Genomic DNA, 27,340 nt, shown 5'->3' with positions numbered 1-27,340 from the left:
TCAAGGATCAACTGTGTATATAAAGAGAGCACATAGCACCTGACCTAACAGCGCACACTCACTAAATGAAGGTGGATAGCAATACTAATAATACTGCATTTATTTTTAAATACTTTCCCACTCTAATTTTTATAATATTGCTTAAATTGATGTGTTTAGGGAGAAAACAGTTCCCAAGTGGTATGAAACTCTCTCATCCTTCTTTTTTATTATTTTTCAAATACTTTATTTATTGCGACATTTTACCTATAGTTCATAAACTTCAAACTGAAAGCCATTTAATGTTGATTTGGCCACCCATGTGGGCTTGGGATGACACCCCACTGCCTCCTGTTCTCTGCAGGCCAAGTAATTACACTGTAAATTCTGTAACGGAAAGGGGGAGAAGAGGGGAAAAGAGCTACTCTGCAGCCTGATTTAGAGAAGTTTCACATTTAGGATACTGTGTACATTTATTATAATGTCTTCACGTAATTTTCAAGCTTTAAGAATTCTATTAAACATTGAAAAATGTAAAAAAAAATTAGAAAAATAATTTGGATAACAAGCTGTGAATATACTAACAACCCATCGTGGACTATGATTGTGCTAGTATTATCCACATTTGCCTTCTTTCCCCATAACAAAAATAGTTGTTTGTTTTTCACAGAATAATTGAAACTCTTTGTGACATAATTGTTCTGAATTTAGCAGACTGTCCGTGGAAAGTCATTAAAGACTATCTCAAAGCTACACTTTGAGATAAGTTCTTACAACTTAAAAGTAACTATGTATTTTTTATGAAGGTCCTGCAGGTTTCAGACTGAAAACCATACACATCACTTAATACATATTCATAATAGCTTTTCATTATGATATGAATGTAGGAGAAAACAAGCACCATCTTTGAGCATATATTAAATCAAGGGTTTTCACCAGGTGTGTGAACCAGGATTACAGGCAGAATTCAAAAGGAATTCAGGTGAAGAACAGTGTTCTTTGAGGTGCCTGTGTGGCTCAGTCAGTTAAGCGTCTGCCTTCTGCTCAGGTCATGATCCCGGGGTCCTGGGATCCAGCCCCACGTCGGGCTCCCTGCTCAGTAGGGAGTCTGCTTCTCCTTCTCCCTCTGCTGCTCCCCCTGCTCATGCTCTCTCTCTCTCTCTTTCATTCTCTCAACTAAATAAATAAAATCTTTAAAAAAAAAAAAAGAGAGAGAGAGAACAGTGTTCTTTGAACTACTCTTAATTGAAACAGAAATTCTTTTCCTATCCCAAAAAAATCTGAACTGGCCATTTTAAACACCGTTAGCTGGCTTTTTCCAGAACAATCAGTTGACCATAGTTCCATAAGCACATTATAAGTGTCCCATAATAAATGCTCATTGTTGCATGCTGCTGAGTTTGGGGATATGTTTGTTCAACAGCAATAGCTAATTGATACAGAACGAAAGGAAGGGTTTCACAAAGGAGGTTATATTTGAACTAGATTTTGAAGGATGATTAGGATTTTATTAGTTGGATAAAGACCTTCAAGGCAGCAGGAACAACATGATTAGATGCATGAAGAGATGAACGTGCATGATATTAAGTAGCACAAGCAATCTGGAGGACCAATGTAAGCATCAGGAGTGCTACAGGAAGTGATTGAAATTCAGATTGCAGAGGTGTATGAGGATCAGGGGAAGCAAGGGAATCGAATCTGAGCCACAGGGTGGTATTGCTATCCATATATGATAGATGAGAAAGCCGAAGTTTGAAGAGGACAGGTCATTGGAACCTGCTTTAGATGTTAGAGCATTCAATACACATCAGTCAGGAGCGTTCCCTTCAGACAAAAGGACTAGATTATTACATTAAGGATACTTCTTTAAGAGACCTATAGAGAAGAACAATAATCACAAATATTTAGGAGGTCATACATGCTGAAGGCTCTGTAAAACAATTGTATTATAAACATTGTTAATCAGGTTATTTCATGTTATTTCATAAACCATATAAGTGAAAAATAGTGGCATCACAAGAATTGTTTTAATAACATTTGAAAGTTCTGTCGGAATCTCTCCTGAGTATATTTAAAAAAATTTTTAAGACTATCATGTGTGTTAGTTTTCATTTACCTTGAAAAATTCGTTTCTTTCTAAAAGTTGATTTGCTGTACAGATCCCATCCAATCAATTTTCATTTTAAAATATTATTTTGATCATTACAGTTGGTACTTTTGATGTTTTCCTCATCTTGATAATGGCATTGGAAATTATTTTGAATAACTAGCCCAGACTTGTTACTTTTTTAAAATGACATAACTATTTTAATGTAGAAATGTTGCCTTTTAGCATTTGCTTATAAATGAAATATTATCCTACTGAATTATTACATTGATGTCACATTGAATAATATTTCCTTGGATTAAACTCTACTTAGTGAATTTTCCATTTTGTTAGAAACCAGGTTTCATAGATAATCATGAAATTCGGTTCCAGTAATATAAAAAATAAACCACATATAATGAAGAATTATTCAAGTAGGTAATACGTTCAGCAAAATGTTCTTCTCTAGATTAACTTTTAGACATGTTTGGCTTATTTAGTGGAAAGGTAGGTTTTCAAGGCAATGGGAAGAAAATAAGATATTTCAGAAGGCAGAAACTTACCTGCAACCAATAAAATATGTCAGACCTCAGAACTTCAGGAAAAACAAGGTCTTACATCAGCCTGCTAGTGAAAGTAAAGGTTACCAATGCCACCATTTTACCTCGAAAGAAAACCTTTGCTCAGGATAGTTGGGATGGAGAGGACAGGTATTCAAAAGAAAATTAAATCAATTTTGCATTAACCAAATAAATAAACTACAGAAGTATAATTTGTAGAAGGACTATGAAATACCCATTAGAAGGCATTTCAGAATATATATTTATATAACCTTTCAAGAAAAAGCTATGGAAACGTGGCATGGTTCTGTTGTGAATTCTCTTGCATTGTTTGTGCTCCTGCTTCTCTCAATGCCTGCTTATTATTTAACTGCTAAGAAGAGTGAGCTGTGACATGGATTGATGTATCCTTTTCATCTATTCCACAAGTATTTTGCAGTCTACTATGTGCCAGACACTGTTCTAGATACTAGAAGACAGTGATAAATTAAACAAATGTAATGCACTCACGAACATACATTCTAAAGAATCAAGTAAAATAATAATAATAATAATAATAGCATTTCAGTTGTTTTTATTATTATTATCATTATTAGTGGTGGTGGTGGTGTTGATATTAACAGTAGTAGAAGTAGTAGTAGATTTATGGAACTCATGGCTAGGGGAGTGGCAGGAAATGACCTCATCTCCTACTATACTCATTATTACTCATTCTGATTTAGCCACACTGGCTTGCTTATTGTTTCTTGACCATATCAAGCACACATTCCTGCTTTAGGGCCTTTGCATTGGCTATCCCCTCTCCTTCAAACACTGTTCCCCCCAGGGATCGTCTCTCATCTGTTTCTTACACCACCTTTTCAATGAGGGTTATCCTGGTCACCCTATCTTAAATAATAACTCTTACACCTTCATCCCCCAATGCCAAATCCCCTTATCTTGTTCCACTTCTTTTATCCCATAGCACTTATCACCTCTAATGTATTATATTTCTTCTTTCTTCTTTTTATTTTTTATCTGTCTCCTCCTAGGAGAATAGAAGCTCTGTAAGGTCAGAGATCTTTGAATTGTTTGCTGGATTATTCCAAACCCCAAAACAGAACCCAATACAGAATAGACACTCGAAAAATATTTATTCAATGAGATGAGGTCAGGGAGAATTTGAGGAAAAGATGTGGCATGAGGTGGTTTAAGTTTTAACAGAGACATTGGCTGCTGCGTGAAGAATAGTTTGAGGGAGTTGTTGGGGTGCAGCTGAAGGAGGGACCCCACTGAGGAAGCACTGTATTATCGTTGACAGGTGAAACCATGTGATGTGAGTGGTAGTGGCAGAGGAGGGGAGACATGGCAAGATATATCCCCTACGAAAGTTATATTTCCTAATAAAATTATAATCAAATTTGTGGGTAAATAATACTAAGGTTTTATGGTTCCCTCAGTAAATGGTGAATGTCAATAAGCACCTCAGACACAGTGTAAGTAACAGGGCCTTTAACAGATACCACTTCCACAGATGTAAAGTTATTTTCGTTCTTTAATAATTTTAAATTAAAATATTTTTGAAAACTTAAAAATATAGACAATGCGTTTGTCTTTTCCATGAATAATCTGTGTGTGAGAGAGATAAAAGCATGTCTTTCAAGAATAAACATAAAGCACATCAATTTTTCAATGTGGTTTTGATGTTTTTTTACTGCATTTGAAAGAGACTGAATTTCGGGCGCCTGGGTGGCTCAGTTGGTTACAAATCTGACTCTTGACTTCGGCTCAGGTCATGATCTCAGGGTCCTGGGATTGACCCCTGCATCAGACTCCCCACTCAGTGGGGAGACTGCTTGTCTCCCTCTCCCTCTGCTCGTGCTGTCTCAAATAAATAAATAAATCTTAAAAAAAAATAGACTGATTTTTTTTTAAAAGTATGATCCTATTGTTAAAATAACCTTCCTATAATAATGTGCATCTCTTAAAAAAATACTAGGAGTGTTTAGATTGATTTCATTGATAAAGCCCAGCAACATTGCCCCATTGGAAGGTGGCTCTCTGAACCTGAGCCAATAACCCAGCAGTAAACAAGAACAGCTTCTCAATAACAAACATGACATCTCAAAGGTCACCAGAATCCTGTGTATATTCATAGAACAGCTTCCTTAGAAGCTGGAGTCCTGGGATTGAGCCCCAAGTCAGACTCCCTACTCAGCGGGGAGTCTGCTTCTCCCTCTCCCTCTCCTTCTGCCCCTCCTCCCTGCTCGTGCACACTCTCTCTCTCAAATAAATACATTTTTTAAATGTTTTATTTATTTATTCATGAGAGTCAGAGAGAGAGAGAGAGAGGCAGAGGCAGAGGGAGAAGCAGGCTCCCTGCAAAGCAGGGAGCCCGATGCGGGATTTGATCCCAGGACCCTGGGATCATGACCTGAGCCGAAGGCAGACGCTCAACCATCTGAGCCACTCAGGTGCCCCTCAAATAATACATTTTTTAAAAATCTTTCAAAAACAAAAAAGAGAAAGCCATGGTATTTGAGGGAGGAAAAAAGGTATGTGTATGTGTGTATGAATATGTATATTCAAAAGCTAAACTATTTAAAGCCCTAGCATTCTAGAATTGTGTTGCCTCAACCATCCTATGGCTTCTTGAAGTACTACTGAGTAACTGCACAGGACGCTAATTCAGGTTGTTAAATAAGATCGGGACATTTTAAAAAGATTCAGTTTTATTCAGTATACCTAGTTTTGAAAGACAATGGAGTGTCAAATACATTTTAGAAAGATTTGTTTGAGAAATAATTGAACTTTAAATGGTCTTAGAATTGGGGAAGTTCAAACTTCAATTATGTGAACCTTTATGAATTTTACTACCTTACTGCTTAAAGATGCCTGATAAATGTATTTTTCAGGGTGAAACTTTTAGAGTTAAAACTACATACTCTAGAGGCATCTGGGTGGCTTAGTCGTCAAGCGTCTGCCTTTGGCTCAGGTCATGATCCCAGGGTCCTGGGATCGAGCCCCGCATCGGGCTCCCCACTCAGCCGGAAGCCTGCTTCTCCCTCTCCCACTCCCCCTGCTTGTGTTCCGTCTCTTGCTGTGTCTCTCTCTGTCAAATAAATAAATAAAATCTTAAAAAAAGAAAAAAGCTACATACTCTAACAAAAGGTGAACTCTGAATACTGTTGGCAATTGTGTTTACTAACATGCTAATTTAAAAACAGAAAAATATCTGTCCACTGCTTACTGCTTCTTACACGCAAAAAAAAAAAATGCATTCTCAAGAGAGTGAACAGTGACAGACTCTGAAAATTGTAGATAAAACCATGAGTACACTCACTGTGGGAAGTATTATAGGGTCAGTGGCCTTGCTACTTTAGGCACTGCAAATATTTGGCTTCAATTCAGACTCACACTCCGTAATTAGAAAGAACATTGCTACTTCATTCTCCAGCCAAGCCACATATGTTTGTGGTCTATTTTATGAGGTTCTCATTGCAATTTGCGCCGTGATCTCTCACAGTCTCATAAGACACTGTGGTAGGGGTGATATACTTCTGTCGATCCTACAGTGGCAACAAAGGACAGACTGATCACAACTTCCAACTAACTAGTTCTATTTCTTCAAGGAGTATCTTTAGCCTACTATATACAGGGAATTTTGGTAAAAATAAAAATACTCTAATAATAGATATTTTAAAACTATAGAATATGATAGACATTGAATCTCTAGGAGGCGGAGCAAGATGGCGGAGGAGTAGGAGACCTGGATTTCGTCTGGTCTCAGGAATTCAGCTGGATAGGGACATTGAATCTCTAGTGAGGGTCGGTGGGATCCCAGGAAGACTGCTGAAGGTCTTCAGAGGGCTCATTAGCCTGCTGAAATTATCTGCCAAAATGTGTGTATATACATTTTACCAGGGAGAAAATTCCAAGCTTTCGTTCCATTTTCAAAGTGTCTGTGACACCCCTTTCCAAAAGAATATTTTTAAGAAGGTTAAAAGCCGCTGTTTTCAATACACCAATGGGAAAATGTTGAGCATGTGTCCCACTGGTTTTAAGGACAGTGGAGCCCACGCATTACGCAGTTCCCCTTCTGTCACTGGCTTCCAGTCAAATAGTATCTGGATGGCCCGGCCTTAAATTTAAGTTGAGAACAATGGATAAATCACAGGCTTTGGAAACAGACTGGTTGGGCTCAAGTCCTGACTTGGTCACTAACTAGCTAAAGTGAGCTCGGTGAAATCTGCTGAGCGTTCAGAGCCTCAGTTTCCTTATTTGAAAAATGGGAACAATCATAGTATCTGCCTCATAGGGATGAAATAAGGGTTGAGAAGATCATGCAAGTGAAGTGTTTCACATGGTTCCAGACCCTACCTCTGACTGTACTATTTCATCAGTGTCACCTTTGATGAGCTTTAATGAGTCACTAATAAAATCCATAATTTTAAATATCTGGGGTTTTTTTTTTAAAGATTTTATATCTTTATTTAGAGAGAGCATGTGTATGCACACGAGTGGGGGAAGGGCAGAAGGAGAGAATCTCAAGCAGACTCCCCACTGAACATGGAGCCCCAGACAGGGCTCGATCTCACAACCCTGAGATCATGACCCGCGTGGAAATCAGGAGTCGGATGCTTAACCGACTGAGCCATCCAGGCACCCCTTACATACCTGTTTTTTTTTTGATAATACAAATTACCACCTAGTGATCTTTTCATTACAGTTAAAAATCACCATGTTTGTTAATTGTTGTTAATTGTTTACCAATATTCAAACTTTAGACACCTGTTCTGTGATATTTTATATCCAAATTCATTGTTTTGCTAAAAATGTTATATGTGAGCATTTTCACATTGTGATGTCTTTTGTTTGTTTTAACCCTGTAACTAAAGGAACAAATCTAACTTTTTGATTAATGCACCATTAAAATATTATACCAGTTTTTAGGCCACCATATGAATTGAAAAAGTACCTGAACAAACATAAATAAATGCATTGGGTTTATATGCCAAGAAATGTAAAGCCCTATAGTTGTCTGGGCTATTTCTCTTTCTGTACAAGGATAAGAACTATAAGGAAATTAACAAATTTGTTTGAAATGTTGCTCTTTTTTTTTTCCACAGCTCTTGTAGTGAGATTCCTGACCAAACGGTTCATCTGGGAATATGATCCCACTCTTGGTAGGTCAGATTTTGTTTCCTCCTCCTTTCCAGTCAGAGTTTATGACCCAAAAGAGACAATGACATTTTCTGTTGCAACATTTTGAAGCACCTACCAGCTGTTTGGGGAGTGCCTTATCAAATCATACAAAGAAGTTCCTAAAGAAGCTGGACATGTTCTCAGGCTGTCTTGTGCTTAGAACCATGCAGGATTTTCATGCATAGAGGAAGAAATCAGGTTAAACCAGAGCCAAGAAGGAAGTGGGCACAACACGATGCCCTCGCATGAGGAAATGTAGCATCATTCTAGTGGAAGAAGGAGGACACAGTGGCCCAGGCTAACCTGGTGTGGGAGAGACTAGCATGCTGAGGGGAATATTCCAAGAAAATCAACCTTCCAAATACTGATTTTGGGAAAACATAAGAATAAACTATATTTCTCTCCAATGAGTTTGATTAAAGCCTATTTAAAAAAAGAAAAAGGATGCAACAAAAATTGGTGTCTGTGGGTCTTGAAAGCAGCATAATATTGATGTATGAAGCAATCATCAGGCTTTTTAAATAGTCCAAAACAGAGTACTTACTAGATACCTACTTAGTCATCATCCTCAAAACAATGCTGACAATCCATGGGTTCTAATTTAAGCTTCAAATTTTATTCCAAATTAATCCTTTTGAGTTTTTGTTCTTTATGCTTCAGGGACCCCACCTGGTTTTGTAAAGGGCAACAACTTTGAATCCAGAGGAGGAGGGAGAAACATGCACTCATCGTTTCATTACCAGGCACATAGTCCAGGCTGAGCTGGCCTTACTCAGAATAATGAAATGGGCAAAGATTATTCCCTTTTTTAAAAAATTTCATTTCGTTTGGTTCAGTTATGACTTCAAGCTTACATACATTCAGGTTAAAAGGGAGATTTCTTCCCTTTTGTGCCTCTTTTCATTGCTGTTATTCATTCAGTCAACAAATATTATTAAATGCCTCCTATGTGTCAGATTATTCCAGGTGCTGAAGATAAATCAACAGACAGAAAGAAAAAGCCTCTGGCTTTTTTGAGCTAACAGTCTAGTAAAGACGGAAGAGTCAATAAACAAATAGATGTCAAATAGTGATAAGTACTATGAAGAAAAACTGAACAAAGATGTGAATACAGATTGATCTTATAGTTTATTTAATTTATAACTTTTTAAACTATCTGGGACTTATTTTTGTGAGAAGTGCAGACTGAAGATCCAACAGTGTTTCCAAATAGTTGACAAATTGTCCTGCTATTGTTTGTTAAATAGTCCCCACTTTTCCCCCCTACTTCCAAAGCTGTTTTTTTTTTTTTTTAATACATTGGATCATTTACACTGGGATGCAACTCTAGATTTGCCTTTTATATCCACCACCAGTACCACATTCTTTTGATAAGTGTGCTCTCTGGAACATTTTGACACACAGCAGAGAAAGTCCTCTTTCTTTAACTTTCTACACAATTACCTTGGCTAGTATTTCTAGTTTATTCTTGCAGGCCAATTTTTAAAACTCTATCATAACATGACATGATTTTGATTGGAATTGCATTAAAACTGTAAATTTGAGAAGATTCACATCTTTATGGTATTCAGTTTTTTAAAATCTAATACCATGCCTCTACATTTATTAATCTTTACTTCTCTGTTTTTGCTTTTATTTTTTAAGATTTTATTTATTTGACAGAGAAAAAGAGAGAGAGTATAAGCAGAGGGAGGGGCAGAGAGAGAGGGAGAAGCAGGCTCCCCGCTGAGAAGGGAGCCAGATGTGGGGATGTGGGACTTGATCCCAGGACCCTGAGATCATGACCTAAGCTGAAGACAGATGCTTAACCAACTGAGCCACCAAGGTGTCCCTGGTTTTGCTTTTAAATAGTTTTTCAGCATCAAAAATTTTTAACATGTTTTTAACATAGCCACAATCTAATCTTTAGATGATATATTTGGATCAAAAATGCACTTGGTTTTAAAAAATCATTTACTTTCTACTGTTTGTTTCACGTAAATAAATACTCTCCTCTTATATTTTTATTACTTATCTAAGCTTTACAAAGTTCCTGAGAATCTTAATGGTTTATGGGGAGTTCAGTAGAAAAATCCTGATTTTACTTAGCAATCCCAGTATATCTCAACAAAAAGATGAAGCTTATAAAGAATGATCTCATATTTTTTTTACCTCTCTGAATATGTTCCAGTAACCAATGTTACTATTTTTAATCAGTTTTATTCCTTTTTGTTTTATTGTCCCTTTTGTTTTATTCCTTCTGAAAAACAACTGCTGTTAATAGAAATCTGCCTGCATCAGTTATTTATAATACAGGCTTCCTTCATTAAGAACAATGAAACTTTATTGAGTGACCTTGTACTGTACCGCTCAAAAAGGATTACTGCTGCTAAGCAACAAGAGCGTTGATCAGACTTTAGGAGTATCAGGTGTATGACTCACTTCCAGGTGAGGGTTTCATTAACTCACCCTGGAAACTGGTGTGTGTGTGTGTGCGTGCGTGCGCACGCTAGAAGTCACCAGTATTTTAGCCTACAGGGGTTCCCCATCTATTTGATTCAAGATGAATCAAGCATTTCCTGGGCTTGACTTCACACTATCATAGAGTTTCAAAACCACCACCGAAAAGGAAAGCCACCATTAAAAAGCTAAGTGGCATATTTGCAAAAATCAGCCTTGAACTCTGAATTCAGAGCCTTCCTCAAAAAACATGGGGCATACTATAACACTGTATGTTAATTATACTTCAATAAAAGAAAGGAAGGGGAAAAAGTTTCTTAATAGTGCAGTGTTTTCAACCTGTGACAGAATTATTGCTCCCTGAGAAGCTGAAGACTATGAACACCATTCAACATATTAAAATTGGAATACCTACTGCTCTGAGGTAAATCTATGAAGGAAATGTTTGCTACTATGATAGCAAATGACTCCCAGACTTCTTGTTTCAGTGGGTTTACCTCTTTGGTTTTTTAAGGAGAGGGATTATTTTAGGAACTGCCATTAGGGATGCAAGCAAGGGTGAGAGAGAGGATGAGAGAAAACTAAACCCATAGTCTATTTGCACTTGCGTTTCGTAGAAGAAGCAAATATTTTTAACATCCAAGTGATTTGAAGGATATAAGCTAAGGAAAAAAGTTCAATTCTTTACATTGGGCAATTTTAGTTTTCCTTTCATTTTTCTCATTTCACTGTGGACCAGTGAAATGTTTGTCAGAGACCAGAGCTGGTCTGTGAGTAGCATTTGAAAACCAGCACTGAAGCCTGTGAGGTTTGGGACTTGCACCATCTGACCAGGAAGCCCCCTGATGGTGGTGAGTGTAACGTTCTCATTGTAGAACAACAGGTTCCATGTTCTGATTAGATCCCCAAGAACTGAATCCCTACTTTTGAGAGTCCTATTACCCTCAAAGAGTGTTGATCATGGCAGATAATATGGACAAAGACTTAGATGGTGTATAGTTGTGTGTGTGTGTGTGTGTGTGTGTGTGATTGGTGTTTGGAGAAGAAGAGACAGACTGCATGTCAGCACTTACCACTATAACTACTATATTTGAGGCACCCTACTCTGTGTTTGAATGGATTATGGGGTCTCTATCTCACGAATAAAGACTCAGACAGGACCGAGGGTAGGAATCGGGAGACAGACCCACTGGCACTTGGATTTTGTAATTGACTCTTCCTTCCTGCATTACAATACCCTCAGTTTGGAAAGAAAGGCTTATACAAGAGAGAGACACACCCAGAACAAATTATCTGAACTCAATACTAAAGCAAAGGTGCTTAGCCAACTCATGGAACTAGTCAATATCTGCACAGCAAGGAAATTTGAGATCATCATTTGACGAATAAGGAAACAAGTCCAATGAAGTAAATTTATTCAAGATTATGTGGCTGGTTTGTGGTTAGACCAGTAATAGAACTCAAGTCAGTACAATTTCCACTGTAGCATAAATCAGCATTACTAACGGCTGTTGTTACTGTACTGGCTAAGTGTCCATATTAATGTGTTGAAATTTGCAAAAAAGCTAAATCAGTAAAAGGATTAACCATCTACAACGTCCCTTTGAGCATCAACTTCTCTTAGAGGATACAAAATCTACTTCTATTTATAAAAATGTTACTGAATGCAAGTTTTAAATCATGTATTGCTCATATACAGTGAAATTCAGTATATTAAAAATATATACCATCTTGAATTCCATCTTGAAACTTATATTGGTCTTACAGTATACGTTATTTTGGTTCATTTAGATATATGCCTTAAACGATCACCCCCCTTCCCTTTAAAAAGAAAAAAAAAGACTCAGAATTTTCATTTTAGGTTAGATGAACAAAATAAAAAGTGTGTCCACTCTCCACACACATATACATTTTCTCTTCTGTTTTGGAATGAACGGTAGAGTTTAATTCCAAAAAGTGCTTAGTACATCTTTTTCGAATTAGCGGCATTGAAGTTAGCACACGGAGGCACAACATTTCGCCTGTGTGGGCTATATACTTCCACTGTTTACATGAAGATATGGGTTTCTAATGAGAGAGAAGAGGCTTAAAGAGAAAAGGCTCAAAATGGCATGAAACCAGTACTCAGCTTCGATGAAATCACTGCTTCTCCCCAGGGCTATGTCTGTGGAAGACATTCCCTCATTTCCTGCATTCCATCATTTTCGTTTCAGTTAACAAACAGCCAAAGAATCACACAACTTCATACAATTTTCATTATATTTCATTTCCCCCCTACTGTGGCCTTCTGTGGTTGAAATACATATCCTATTTATCATGGACGCAACAGAGAAAAATGTCCCTGTCTGTCAGACAACTTTTGGTGTAAAGAGATGGAAGAGAGCCCAGAACTCTGTTTTCCAGGCCGCAGGGCTGATGCCAGCCCCTTTAAAAAGGCCACCACAGAACAGTAGTGGAAGAAACAGAAAGGGCATAGATCCGGGCCTGCGTGCTACTGTCTGGGCCTCTCCTCCTCAAGCTGGGGCGCTGAAGATGCAAAAGGAAATAACTGAGAGAACATTTAGAGATAAGAAGTTGCTGTACATCGTGCTTTAGAGCGTTAAATTATACAAAATAATAATCTCCCCTTCAACATAAAGAGTAGGGGGATGGAATGTTCTAGAATTGAGAATCATTGTACATACCACATACAGATTACCTATTCTAACAGAATGACAATAGTGCAAAAAAATCTTATTAAAATATATTGAACATAACTTCATTTTTAAATTTTACTGTTCAGAAAAAACTCTAGCCGTGCACCATGCTTGTGGCAATGATCATGACACAGGGCTGATGGCAGGTAGAAGGCTAGGTTATGCTACTTAGTTAAGCCTCCTTTCTGCGGTTTGTATTTTAGGTAGGAGATTATATTTGTAGCAAAGTAACAAACTGTGGTCAAAAAAGACCTGTAAAATAGTTGATGAGATGAAGAAATGAAAGTCAGAATAATGAACAAATAAATAAAAGGACTGGCTTACTGGCTACCCTGATGAGAAAGAAACTTGCAGGTTGATTTGGTTGGTTGGTTGATTGGTTAGTGATTTGGGTAGTTTAGGTGTAAAGAATTAAGTGAATCATATTCTTCTATCCACAGCACCATGTCATGTGCTTGCAAAGCCTTTGTATCATTTATACTACATTTATATTGTTTTACATTATTATATCTTTCATGTTATATATTTCTATTATTATTATCTATATTATTTATATGACTTCACTTTATTTTTCCTGCATCCCCCACTGTGACACCATTGTCCTCCTCTTTCCCATAGGTATATAATCTAATAAGTTTGATTCTTAGCATAGCGGTATAAGCCTCATTCCAAAGGCAATCTTCCTTAGTTCCAATGTCAACTCTACCGCTTACCACTTACTCTGTGTGACCTTCAGCAAGTTATTAAATGTGGTTGTGCCTCCCTATCTTTGTGTAACATGGAGATAATAGTAATACCTACTGCAGAGGTATTTGTGAAGATTAAATGAATTAATATGAGTTAAGCATTTAGAACAATTCTTGTTCAAATAGTAAGCAGTATATACTAGGTATTACATATTTTCTTTGAAAAAGGCATTTTTTTTCTGTGTATCCATAAATGTTAAATTTATATAAATTTCATTGTTCTATAGATCTTCCTATAAAGGTAATCGTGTGATTTTTTTGTTTAGTACTTCTTTTTCCTTTAGCATTTTACCGTGTTAAACTGCATTGATAGAAACAATATCCAAGAGCCCAAGTGTCCATAGACTGACGAATGGATAAAGAATAGGTGCTGTATATATATATAATGGAATATTACTCAGCCATAAACAAGAATGAAATATTGCCATTTGCAATGATGTGGATGGAGCTAGAAAGTATTATGCTAAGCAAAATAAGTCAGTCAGGGAAAGACAAATACCACATGATTTCACTCATATGTGGAATTTAAGAAACAAAACAAATGATTGTAAGGGGAAAAAAAGAGAGGAAAACCAAGAAACAGACTCTTAACTATAGAGAACAAACTGATGGTTACCAGAGAAGAGGTGGGTGGGGGAATGGGGGAAATAGGTCATGGGGATTAAGGAGGGCACTTGTGATGAGCACCACGTGTATAACTAACTGGAATTTAAATAAAAACAAAAAAATGTATTGATAGATTTTATTTTATTTTTTTTATGTTATGTTAATCACCATACATTACATCATTAGTTTTTGATGTAGTGTTCCATGATTCATTGTTTGCGTATAACACCCAGTGCTCCATGCAGAACGTGCCCTCTTTAATACCCATCACCAGGCTAACCCATCCCACGCCCCCCTCCCCTCTAGAACCCTGTTTGTTTTTCAGAGTCCATAGTCTCTCATGGTTCATCTCCCCCTCCGATATCCCCCCCTTCATTCTTCCCCTCCTGCTATCTTCTTTTTTTTTTTTTTAAACATATAATGTATTATTTGTTTCAGAGGTACAGGTCTGTGATTCAACAGTCTTACACAATTCACAGCGCTCACCATAGCACATACCCTCCCCAGTGTCCATCACCCAGCCACCCCATCCCTCCCACCCCCCACCACTCCAGCAACCCTCAGTTTGTTTCCTGAGATTAAGAATTCCTCATATCAGTGAGGTCATATGATACATGTCTTTCTCTGATTGACTTATTTCGCTCAGCATAATACCCTCCAGTTCCATCCACGTCATTGCAAATGGCAAGATTTCATTCCTTTTGATGGCTGCATAATATTCCATTGTGTATATATACCACATCTTCTTTATCCATTCATCTGTCAATGGACATCTTGGCTCTTTTCATAGTTTGGCTATTGTGGACATTGCTGCTATAAACATCGGGGTGCACGTACCCCTTCGGATCCCTACATTTGTATCTTTGGGGTAAATACCCAGTAGTGCAATTGCTGGGTCATATGGTAGCTGTATTTTCAACTTTTTGAGGAACCTCCATACTGTTTTCCAGAGTGGCTGCACCAGCTTGCATTCCCACCAACAGTGTAGGAGGGTTCCCCTTTCTCCGCATCCCCGCCAACATCTGTCGTTTCCTGATTTGTTAATTTTAGCCATTCTGACTGGTGTGAGGTGGTATCTCATTGAGGTTTTGATTTGGATTTCCCTGATGCCGAGTGATGTTGAGCACTTTTTCATGTGTCTGTTGGCCATTTGGATGTCTTCTTTGGAAAAATGTCTGTTCATGTCTTCTGCCCATTTCTTGATTGGATCATTTGTTCTTTGGGTGTTGAGTTTGATAAGTTCTTTATAGATTTTGGATACTAGCCCTTTATCTGATATGTCATTTGCAAATATCTTCTCCCATTCTGTCAGTTGTCTTTTGGTTTTGTTGACTGTTTCTTTTGCTGTGCAAAAGCTTTTTATCTTGATGAAGTCCCAATAGTTCATTTTTGCCCTTGCTTCCCTTGCCTTTGGCGATGTTTCTAGGAAGAAGTTGCTGTGGCTAAGGTCGAAGAGGTTGCTGCCTGTGTTCTCCTTTAGGATTTTGATGGACTCCTGTCTCACATTTAGGTCTTTCAACCATTTGGAGTCTATTTTTGTGTGTGGTGTAAGGAAATGGTCCAGTTTCATTTTTCTGCATGTGGCTGTCCAATTTTCCCAACACCATTTGTTGAAGAGACTGTCTTTTTTCCATTCAACGTTCTCTCCTGATTTGCCGAAGATTAGTTGACCATAAAGTTGAGGGTCCATTTCTGGGCTCTCTATTCTGTTCCATTGATCTATGTGTCTGTTTTTGTGCCAGTACCATACTGTCTTGATGATGACAGCTTTGTAATAGACCTTGAGGTCTGGAATTGTGATGCCACCAGCTTTGTTTTTCTTTTTCAATATTCCTCTGGCTATTCGGGGTCTTTTCTGGTTCCATACAAATTTTAGGATCATTTGTTCCATTTCTTTGAAAAAAGTGGATGGTATTTTGATAGGGATTGCATTAAATGTGTAGATTGCTCTAGGTAGCATTGACATCTTCACAATATTTGTTCTTCCAATCCATGAGCATGGAACGTTTTTCCATTTCTTTGTGTCTTCCTCAATTTCTTTCATGAGTATTTTATAGTTTCCTGAGTACAGATCCTTTGCCTCTTTGGTTAGATTTATTCCTAGATATCTTATGGTTTTGGGTGCAATTGTAAATGGGATCAACTCCTTAATTTCTCTTTCTTCTGTCTTGTTGTTGGTGTATAGGAATGCCACTGATTTCTGTGCATTGATTTTATATCCTGCCACTTTACTGAATTCCTGTATGAGTTCTAGCAGTTTTGGGGTGTGGTCTTTTGGGTTTTCCACATAAAGTATCATATGATCTGCAAAGAGAGTTTGACTTCTTCTTTGCCGATTTGGATGCCTTTTATTTCTTTTTGTTGTCTGATTACTGTGGCTAGGACTTCTAATACTATGTTGAATAGTAGTGGTGATAGTGGACATCCCTGCCGTGTGCCTGACCTTAGGGGGAAAGCTCTCAGTTTTTCCCCGTTGAGAATGATATTCACTGTGGGTTTTTCTTAGTTGGGCCTTTATGATATTGAGGTATGTACCCTCTATCCCTATACCCTGAAGAGTTTTGATCAAGAAAGGATGCTGTACTTTGTCAAATGCTTTTTCTGCATCTATTGAGAGGATCATATGGTTCTTGTTCTTTCTTTTATTAATGTATTCTATCACATTGATTGATTTGTGGATGTTGAACCAACCTTGCAGCCCAGGGATAAATCCCACTTGGTCCTGGTGAATAATCCTTTTAATGTACTGTTGGATCCTATTGGCTAGTATTTTGGTGAGAATTTTTGCATCCATGTTCATCAAGGATATTGGTCTGTAATTCTCCTTTTTGATGGGGTCTTTGGTTTTGGGATCAAGGTAATGGTGGCCTCATAAAACGAGTTTGGAAGTTTTCTTTCCATTTCTATTTTTTGGAACAGTTTCAGAAGAATAGGTATTAATTCTTCTTTAAATGTTTAGTATAATTCCCCTGGGAAGACATCTGGCCATGGACTTTTGTTTGTTGGGAGATTTTTGATGACTGCTTCAATTTCCTTAGTGGTTATAGGTCTGTTCAGGTTTTCTGTTTCTTCCTGGTTCAGTTTTGGTAGTTGATACATCTCTAGGAATGCATCCATTTCTTCCAGATTATCTAATTTGCTGGCATATAGTTGCTCATAATATGTTCTTACAATTGTTTGTATTACTTTGGTGTTGGTTATGATCTCTCCTCTTTCATTCATTACTTTATATATTTGGGTCATTTCTCTTTTCTTTTCTTTTCTTTTTTTTTTTAAAGATTTTATTTCATTTCTCTTTTCTTTTTGATAAGTCTGGCCAGGGGTTTATCCATCTTATTAATTCTTTCAAAGAACCAGCTCCTAGTTTCGTTGATCTGTTCTACTGCTCTGTTGGTTTCTATTTCGTTGATTTCTGCTCTGATTTTTATTATTTCTCTTCTCCTGCTGGGTTTATGCTTTCTTTGCTGTTCTTTCTCCAGCTCCTTTAGGTAAAGGGTTAGGTTGTGTATTTGAGACCTTTCTTTTTCTTGAGAAAGGCTTGTATTGCTATATACTTTCCTCTTAGGACTGCCTCTGCTGCATCCCAAAGATTTTGAACAATTGTGTTTTCATTTTCACTTGTTTCCATGAATTTTTTAAATTCTTCTTTAATTTCCTGGTTGACTCATTCACTCTTTAGTAGGATGCTCTTTAGCCTCCATGTATTTGAGTTCTTTCTGACTTTCCTCTTGTAATTGAGTTCTAGTTTCAAAGCATTGTGGTCTGAAAATAGGCAGGGAATGATCCCAATCTTTTAGTACCAGTTGAGACCTGATTTGTGACCTAGAATATGATCTATTCTGGAGAATGTTCCATTCTTCTAGAGAAGAATGTGTATTCTGTTGCTTTGGGATGGAATGTTCTGAATATATCTGTGAAGTCCATTTGGTCCAGTGTGTCATTTAAAGTCTTTATTTCCTTGCTGATCTTTTGCTTAGATGATCTCTCCATTTCAGTGAGGGGGGGTGTTAAATTTCCCTACTGTTATTGTATTATTGTCGATGTGTTTCTTTGATTTTGTTATTAATTGGCTTATATAATTGGCTGCTCCCATGGTAGGGGCATAGATATTTACAATTGTTAGATCTTCTTGTTGGATAGACCCTTTAAGTAGGATATAGTGTCCTTCCTCATCTCTTATTACAGTCTTTGGTTTAAAATCTAATTTGTCTGATATAAGGATTGCCACCCCAGCTTTCTTTTGGGGCCCATTAGCATGGTAAATGGTTTTACACCCCCTCACTTTCAATCTGGGGGTGTCTTTGGGTCTAAAATGAGTCTCTTGCAGACAGCATATCGATGGGTCTTGTTTTTTTATCCAGTCTGATACCCTGTGTCTTTTGATTTGGGCATTTAGCCCATTTACATTCAGGGTAACTATTGAAAGATACGAATTTAGTGCCATTGTATTGCCTGTAAGGTGACTGTTACTGTATATTGTCTGCGTTCCTTTCTGGTCTATGTTACTTTTAGGCTCTCTCTTTGCTTAGAGGACCCCTTTCAATTATTTCTTGTAGGGCTGGTTTTGTGTTTGCAAATTCCTTTAGTTTTTGTTTGTCCTGGAAGTTTTTGATCTCTCCTTCTATTTTCAATGACAGCCTAGCTGGATATAGTATTCTTGGCTGCATATTTTTCTCATTTAGTGCTCTGAATATATCATGCCAGTCCTTTCTGGCCTGCCAGGTCTCTGTGGATAGGTCTGTTGCCAGTCTAATATTCCTACCATTGTAGGTTACAGATCTCTTATCCTGAGCTGCTTTCAGGATTTTCTCTTTGTCTCTGAGACTCGTAAGTTTTACAATTAGATGTTGGGGTGTTGACATATTTTTACTGATTTTGAGAGGGGTTCTCTGTGCCTCCTGGATTTTGATGCCTGTTTCCTTCCCCAAATTAGGGAAGTTCTCTGCTATAATTTGCTCCAATATACCTTCTGCTCCTCTCTCTCTTTCTTCTTCTTCTGGTATCCCAATTATTCTATATTGTTTCATCTTATGGTATCACTTATCTCTCGAATTCTGCCTTCGTGATTCAGTAGCTGTTTATCTCTTTTTCTCAGCTTCTTTATTCTCCAGCATTTGGTCTTCTATATCACTAATTCTCTCTTCTGCTTCATTTATCCTAGCAGTCAGAGCCTCCATTTCTGACTGCACCTCATTAATAGCCTTTTTGATTTTGACTTGGTTAGATTTTAGTTCTTTTATTTCTCCAGAAAGGGTTTCTCTTATATCTTTCATGCTTTTTTCAAGCCCAGCTAGTATCTTTAAAATCATCATTCTGAACTCTAGTTCTGACATCTTACTAATGTCCATATTGATTAGGTCTCTGGCAGTCAGTACTGCCACTTGTTCTTTTTTTTGAGGTGATTTTTTCCGTCTTGTCATTTTGTCCAGAGGAGAATAGATGAATGAGAGAACAAAATGCTAACAGGGTAACAATGACCCCAGAAAAATATACACTAAACATATCAGAAAAGACCTGAAACTGGGGGGAAAGAAAGAAAAAGGAAAAAGATAAAAACAACAACAACAAAAAAGCCCAAAAAACAGAATATGATCAAATACGATCAGGCTGGTGCATAGATCAGTGCCACACACTATATTTTGGGTGTATTTTTGTCTGTTAGGCAAAAGTGCCTCCCAAAATTTTAAAGAAAGAAAAACTTATATATGTACAAAAATAAGGGTAAATATGATGAAGGGATGGAATATGACTGTAAAAATGAAAATTATAAAAGATTTTATAAAAGTAATTGATAAGAAGTTCGTTGAAAAAAGAAAGAAGAGGATTAAAAAAAAAAAAGGAGACATGTGATCAGGTAGGAGACCAGAACAAAGCCATACACTGGAGATTTAGGGTATATTTTGGTCTGTTAGAAGAAACTGTATCCCAAAATTTTAAAGAGAGAACAACTTATATATATATATACCAAAAATAAGGTTAACTACTATGAAGGGATAGAATATGACTCTAAAAATGAAAAATAAAAAAGATTTTTTAAAAAATGTATTGATAAGATGTTGGTTGAAAAAGGGAAAAAGAAAAATTCAAAACAAAGAAAAAAAGACAGTTAAAAAAAAATTAACTTTGAAAGACTAAAGAATCATGGGGAAAAAGCCATGGATTCTATGTGCAGTATTCCCCTAGAGCTGGAGTTTTGCCGTTCTCATTGATCGGTAAACTTGGTCTTGGTTGGCTGTTCTTGCTGATCTTCTGTGGGAGGGGCCTGTTGCCGTGGTTCCCAAATGTCTTTGCCGGAAGCGGAATTGCCCCGCCCTTGCCTGGTCCGGGCTAAGTAATCTGCTTGGGTTTGCTCTGGGGAGCTTTTGTTCCCTGCAAGCTTTCCGTACAGCTTTGGAGGCTGAGAGTGAAAATGGCGGCCTCCCAGTCTCTGCCCCGGAGGAGCCGAGAACTCGGGGCCCCGCTCCTCAGTGCGCCCCCAGAGAAAAGCAGTCAATCACTCCCATCTCCCCGATCTCCGGCCGCACTCCGTGCTCACCCGGCCTGTGACTGAGCGTTTCTAGCTCTGGCACCCGACCCCGTGTGGAGTCTCCAAACCCAGCAGATCCCTGCGGTGCACTCCCGCGCTGCTCCTCCCCGGGGAGGAAGGGGAGTCTCCCCAGATCTGCTGCTTGTTGGGTCCCTACTGGAGGAGCAGTGGCCCGACTGTGCCGCGGATCACGGTTTATGGCAACCCCAAGCTGAGAGCCCGCTCCTCAGCTCCGTCTCTGCAGCCGGCTTTCCCGCTCCAATACCTGGGAGCTCTGCCGCACTCAGGCACCCCTGGTCTTTCTGTGACCCCGAGGGTCCTGAGACCACACTGTCCCTCGAGGGTTCCACCCCTCACTTAGCCACAGGAGCAACGTCCCTCAGCGGAGCAGACTTCTAAAAGTTCCGATTTTGTGCTCCACTGCTCTATCACTTGCCAGAAGCGGCCAACGGAGGCCCCCTCCCCCACCGTCTATCTTCCCAAATATCGCCTCGGATTCACTTCTCCACACGTCCTACCTTCCAGAAAGTGGTCACTTTTCTGTTCAGAGAGTTGCTGCTATTCTTTTCTTCGATCTCCTGTTGAGTTCGTACGTGTTCAGAATGGTTTGATCCCTATCCAGCTGAATTCCTGGGACCAGACGAAATTTAGGTCTCCTACTCCTCTGCCATCTTGCTCCTCCTCCTCGCATTGATAGATTTTAAACACTCTTTGAATTTCTGAAATAAACTTTAACTGATCGTGATGTACTTTTCTTGTTACACTAATTGGATTCAATTGGATAATATTTTATTTAGGATTTATGAATCTATGTTCAAGAACGAAGTGACCTTACAATTGTCTTTTCTTTTTTCTCTTATTACTCTTGTAATACTTCCTATTAGAGTCAGCATAATGCCCCACAAAAGGAATCGGATGACTATCCTTTCTCTATTTTCTAGAACAACTTGTTTGATATTTATAGAAATCTCCTTTAAAACCAATTGGAAGCAGTTGCTTTTTATGATCAGAAGAGATCTACAATTAACATCTAAGTTACTTACCAGTTACTGACCGAGTTAAGTGTTCTAGTTCTCACTGCACCCATCCGTGCATTTTTTAATCCGAGAATTTATCAGGGTTTGAAATTTGTTGGTATACAGTTCATAATATTATTTTATTTTCATTTCATCAGAATATGTAGTTATTTCTTCTTTTATGCAAAATTGTGTTTGATTGCTCCTTCTCTTTTAATTTACAAGTCAGTATTGCCAGATTTTTATCTCTATTCCCACCTCTTTTTAAAAATCCTTTCAAGCCCCATGCTTTGGTTCTCTTAAACTTGGGTAATTGTTTCTTCTATGATTTTCTCTTTCACTTCTTTCCTCATATCTTTTTGGATTTATTCTATGTTCCTCTTCTAATTTGAGTTGAATACTTAAGTCACTTCTCTTCTTTCTTATGATGTCATCTTCAGGAGTAAGACAACTACATTAGCTCACTCAAATCTGCCTCTTGTCTCTCCCCTCCCCCCCATATATTGGTATCATCTAGAATTGTAATTCTTGATTGCTTTCTATGTGGTTTGATTGCTTTGTTTTACTCCATTGGGATCTCAAATCCAGTTTTGCTGGTGAGAAGTCTAATGTCAATCTGAGCCACATTCTTCTGTAGGTGATGTGCTTTTTTTCATAGATCCTATAAAATTTTTCTTTATCATTGATATCCCTAAATTTTGCTGTGATTGTTTTATATATGGGACTTTTTTCCTTGTGTGTCCTTTTAGTCCTTTTGATCTGAACTGTTTTAAGGCCTTTCATCCTGGGAAAGTCTCAGTTATTATAGCTTCAAATATTTTCAGCCCCTGTGTATTTTATTCTCTCTAAGGCTCATTTTATAAGAGATAATAACATGTCTATTTCTATTATCCATCTCTCTTGTATTTTACTTTTACATTTTTCTTCTTCTTATATACTGATGCCTTCTGGAAGAGTTCCTCAACCTGACCTTCACTGGCTCAGTCAATCATTTATTGAGCTCGGTATTTCAACTGTTCTAATTTTCATACAGAGCAGGACCAGTTAGTATTTATTTTAACCTCTGGTTTCCATTTCATGTGGTGAAAGGCACACTCAGACCACCCAAAGTTCTTGCATCTGCTGACTTCTCCTCACCCCAGTAGAGTTTGGGACCACTCTGATATTAACCTACCAGCCTACAGCTGGTACTGCACAGTTGTCATTTTTCTACCTTGAAGAGGGAACATGAGCAGGAGAACTCTCCTTTGTTGCATCTTCCTCCATGTGGCCCAGCCCTCCTCCACTTTCCTCACACCCCCCAAACATGTGACCCAACAGCCTTCTACCACCACGAGGGTTTCTTATAGCTTTACATGCTCATTTTTCACATGGATGGCTATCCACCTCCCCTGTTGTCAAATATATTTCCAAGTTTGAGTTCTTAAAGGAAATGAACAGCTCCTGCTTGTATGTCATCTTGTCAGGAACAATCATTACCAGTGATTTCCTGAAACTGGATTTTAGGGGTATCAAGGTAGCATGCATTTTGTGGGAATCACGTTCTCAGTCTAGGATGTAGAGGTCTTATTTTAGACACCAGGAAGCTGGCCTCATAGGAGAATAAAATGAGCGAAGAGACATGGAGATTCTCCCATGCTATACCCTGAAAGTCTGTGGCTCCCCCATGAGAACCTGGACTTCCAGGAGCTCAGAGAGCTGGCACATTCTTGCATGTCCATCCTCTCCTGCCCAGGATGCACATTTCCTTGTGTGATACAAACAGACATACTTCTGTGACTACTTTGTAATTTAAGGATCAAATAAAATCATGCACTGATTTACTTTTTTACCTTCTTTTTTTGCTCATTCTCTCAGAATCAACTTACCGACACCAAGCAACCATTGATGATGAAGTTGTCACCATGGAGATACTAGATACTGCTGGTCAGGTGAATAAGGTTTCAGCCAAAATGTTTTCTGAATCAAATAAATATGAGATGAGTACATGCATACTATGAAAAAAATTAAGACATTTTCCTCCAATTAACTAATAATGTCTAAAGACTTTTTTCTTTAATTATCTAGTTATTTACATACTAACATTTGAAACAGCTTATGTATGCATCCTTATATAAATTACCCAGTACTTCAGTGGGGTCAGGGGAGGATTGATGATACTGTAATATTGACATGACATCATCTAGAATAGAATTACCCACATATATTTTGCAGGGATGGCAAAATATTAAGAGGTTCATGGTTAAGTATTTTGAAATGCTCTGATCGAGTTAAACAGGTATTTTTACTGGGGAATTTCTCAGAGCCTTATATGCCTATGTATAAGATGAATCCTTAAGAGTTTCATATATAGTATATTCTAAACTTATATCACCTCAGAATTGCTTTTCAGAATGCTTTATTTCAGGATTCTAATATTCTTTCCAGACCTCAACACATCCTTTTGAAAATTTGAGCCACATAATTGTACAACAAACAATCCATTAAAAAGGAAGCTAATATAAATTTGCCCTATGTCAGTCAGTTCTGAGATTACAGATAGGTTTGCAGAAAGGTTTAGTTCTCAAGAATAAAATGACACTAGGAATGAAAGTTAGGAAGCTGAAGGGTTGCATGGTGCTCTGTCAGTGACCTATGATCCAAAGAAGACTTGAATTTAAGTATTTAATCCAAGAAATGTTCTTGCAGCTAGCTAGACACTTATTTCTCATCATCACCTCCTTCTTATATATGCTTTCCCAGCCACACAGCCCTGATTCTAGAGAGAGGTGGCAGGGACTTACATGCAAAGGTTATTTGAGCCCATGGGAGCAATGCATTTTCAAATCTCGCATGCTACTTTCCTAGGAAGGAATGATCACCCCCTTTGAAAATCACTTTAAATGAGTTTCTATCATTATTGCCACTGTATAATATTTTGGAGGTGTTAAGATAGAAAAAAAAAAAAAAGCCAAAAGCTCCTGACTTTGAGTTTGACTCTCTCTACAATTTTTCACTGTTTTTGTGTCCCTGGTGCCCAATTGTCTAGAATCTGAAGGCAAAAGAGATTAAAGCAAAAAATGAAATCAAAACCATTCACTAAGCTGTGCCCCTAAATCTGATCTCTAAAGAGTGGCATAAGGCCTACTTGTCTGTTACCTATTTGCCAATTCTTTCATTGTGATGAAAGCCTGGGAGGCAGTGTGCTCCACTAAGATAATTTCCTTATAGTTCTTGTAATTACGGATTTAATGATATGGCAAGAAGAAAATTAGAAGCAGAAAGTTAAAGGTCTATGCAGTTAGAACATTTTTAGTTCCCCGACATATCCTGCTATGAGTAAGTAATGCTCCTATTCCAAACTGATTGAGAAAGGAAGCCTGTGTAGGCAGACTATCAAGAAATTTTAATGACAACGAATATAAAGAATAGTAATTAAGGACTCACTACTGGCATGAGCAACATCTGATAACTTCCAGTTCCCCAACTGCCATTGTTTCCTTGTCAACAGGAAGATACCATTCAGAGGGAAGGACACATACGATGGGGGGAAGGCTTTGTGCTGGTCTATGACATTACTGACCGAGGAAGTTTTGAAGAAGTGCTGCCACTTAAGAACATCCTGGATGAGATCAAAAAGCCCAAGAATGTGACTCTCATCTTGGTTGGAAACAAAGCTGACTTGGACCACTCCAGACAGGTTAGTACAGAAGAAGGGGAGAAGCTGGCTACTGAATTGGCATGTGCTTTTTATGAGTGTTCTGCCTGCACTGGAGAAGGGAACATCACTGAGATATTCTATGAGCTGTGTCGAGAGGTGCGTCGCAGGAGGATGGTCCAGGGCAAGACGAGGCGACGCAGCTCCACCACGCACGTCAAACAAGCCATTAACAAGATGCTTACCAAAATCAGTAGTTAGGTGGTTCTGTTCTTGCAAAAGCCCTACTGAGGTGGGTCGGGTAATTGGAAACACTTTCTCGCCCTTTTACTCCCGTTGGCCCCCCCAAAATATAAGAAAATACTCCATTCCTTGTTCTGACTCTGGGAAATGTCTGGGCTTCCGATTGTTCCCAGGTCTCCCATATGTTGAGAAGTTATAGAGTGTTTTATGCAATTTTAGTGCTGACAATTTCTCCCTTTCCTGCTTGAATAAGATGCACTCTATTGCAGTTTGAACCTATAATCACCAGAGATTCTGAAATGGCTGGGTTCATATTAAGCTATTTTTAGGCATCCTCACCTTGCTTCAAGACTTTTCTAAGGCATCTTGAAATTTCATTCCTTGTCAAAGACTTCAAATGATCATCTTAAAAGTGGAAGGTAATAGAAAATACAGTAAAAACCCAGGAAGAGCCGCTGAGATACTGGAGCAGGGAGTAGAGCCCTAGTTCCTCTTTGAATTGAGGATTTTTGTAATTATCTCAAATTGTCTAGCTTTTCTTTAACCCTTATTTTGTTCTTAAATTCAAACGTGTGGTCACAAAGTTTTCCACTGTAGTAGAGTTCCCTTTCAATTCGAGTGGGTTCTCTCAATGAGCTCTTGATCCTTGTACTCTGATTCTTCTTCTGTGGCTTCAATAAAGTTTCACTATAAGAGAGGCAGAAGGATCCTTCAATTCAGATCCTGCTGGGCCGTTTCTCACCAAGCCCAGGGTCATGTAAAGACATTAGGAGTCTTTTCACCAAATCCTGACTTCACTGAATGCTAACAGAGGATTTAGAATCGGAGATGTCTGATTCATTTCTCTCTCTCTCTGCTTATCATCTGAGCAGAAAGACAACAGTCCAAAAAACAGGAAAATTAAGAATGAAGCTGAGCTACCCTTCCATTGGGGAGCCAAGGCTCTAATGCCAGGCACAGTAAGAAAAAGTAGCCTCTGATTCATTAAATTGGCTAAATGACTTCTATTTTGGATAAATTAATTCACTTAGAATTCAGAAAAGAATGTGTGATTGAAGTTCACTATCCCTGAATAAATGTGTATAAAACAGATTCCTATATTGTGAAAGTACAGTCTGTAACTGATAAAACTTCATGATTTTTTTCCCTCTTATGCCCCCATATATCAAGATTTGGGCACTTTATTTTAGAAGAAAATATATATCTTTTACATATGTGTGTATTTATAAATGCATAGATATATGTGTAAAAATTTGTAAGAGCTGGAAGCTTTAATTCACCAATGCATTTGGATAAATTGATGTAATTATTTTATGTGATATAATAAAAAGCATAATTTTCACATTCTGTCACATTCGAGCAGTCTTTCTTGTGATAGCGTGAAAAGTTTGTAATTTTAGGAGAAACCTGAGTAGACAATCAAATTGTAGAATTGACAAAGCAGTGAATGTGATATAAAAAATAAGCTCCTGTTCATATAATAGCTATTTTTGTAAAATGCTTAGGTGTTATTTTAGGCGCTTTATGTATTATCTCATTGAATCCTCAAATACCCTACACAAGTGATATTGCTATGATCACAACTGCAGGGATGAAGATATTGAGCTACAAGGAAAAGTAAC

General features: G+C 38.0%; 1 protein-coding gene across 1 annotated transcript in view; it reads left to right on the top strand.

The window, feature by feature from the left end:
* The window catches only part of RERG (RAS like estrogen regulated growth inhibitor), a 120,337-nt gene extending 93,284 nt beyond the window's left edge, over positions 1–27,053 (top strand). The window contains exons 3-5 of the mRNA XM_032391706.1: positions 7,734–7,790; positions 23,696–23,769; positions 25,329–27,053. Coding sequence (XP_032247597.1) covers positions 7,734–7,790; positions 23,696–23,769; positions 25,329–25,736 — 539 coding nt within the window. The 3' untranslated portion in view covers positions 25,737–27,053. The remainder of the gene's footprint in view (positions 1–7,733; positions 7,791–23,695; positions 23,770–25,328) is intronic.
* The last annotated feature ends 287 nt before the right edge of the window (positions 27,054–27,340 follow it).

Source organism: Phoca vitulina, unplaced genomic scaffold (assembly GCF_004348235.1).
Source record: "Phoca vitulina isolate PV1807 unplaced genomic scaffold, GSC_HSeal_1.0 scaffold64, whole genome shotgun sequence".
Classification (NCBI taxonomy): domain Eukaryota; kingdom Metazoa; phylum Chordata; class Mammalia; order Carnivora; family Phocidae; genus Phoca; species Phoca vitulina.
The sequence above is the reverse complement of the archived record's forward strand: the minus strand, read 5'-3'. Positions and strand labels throughout refer to the sequence as shown.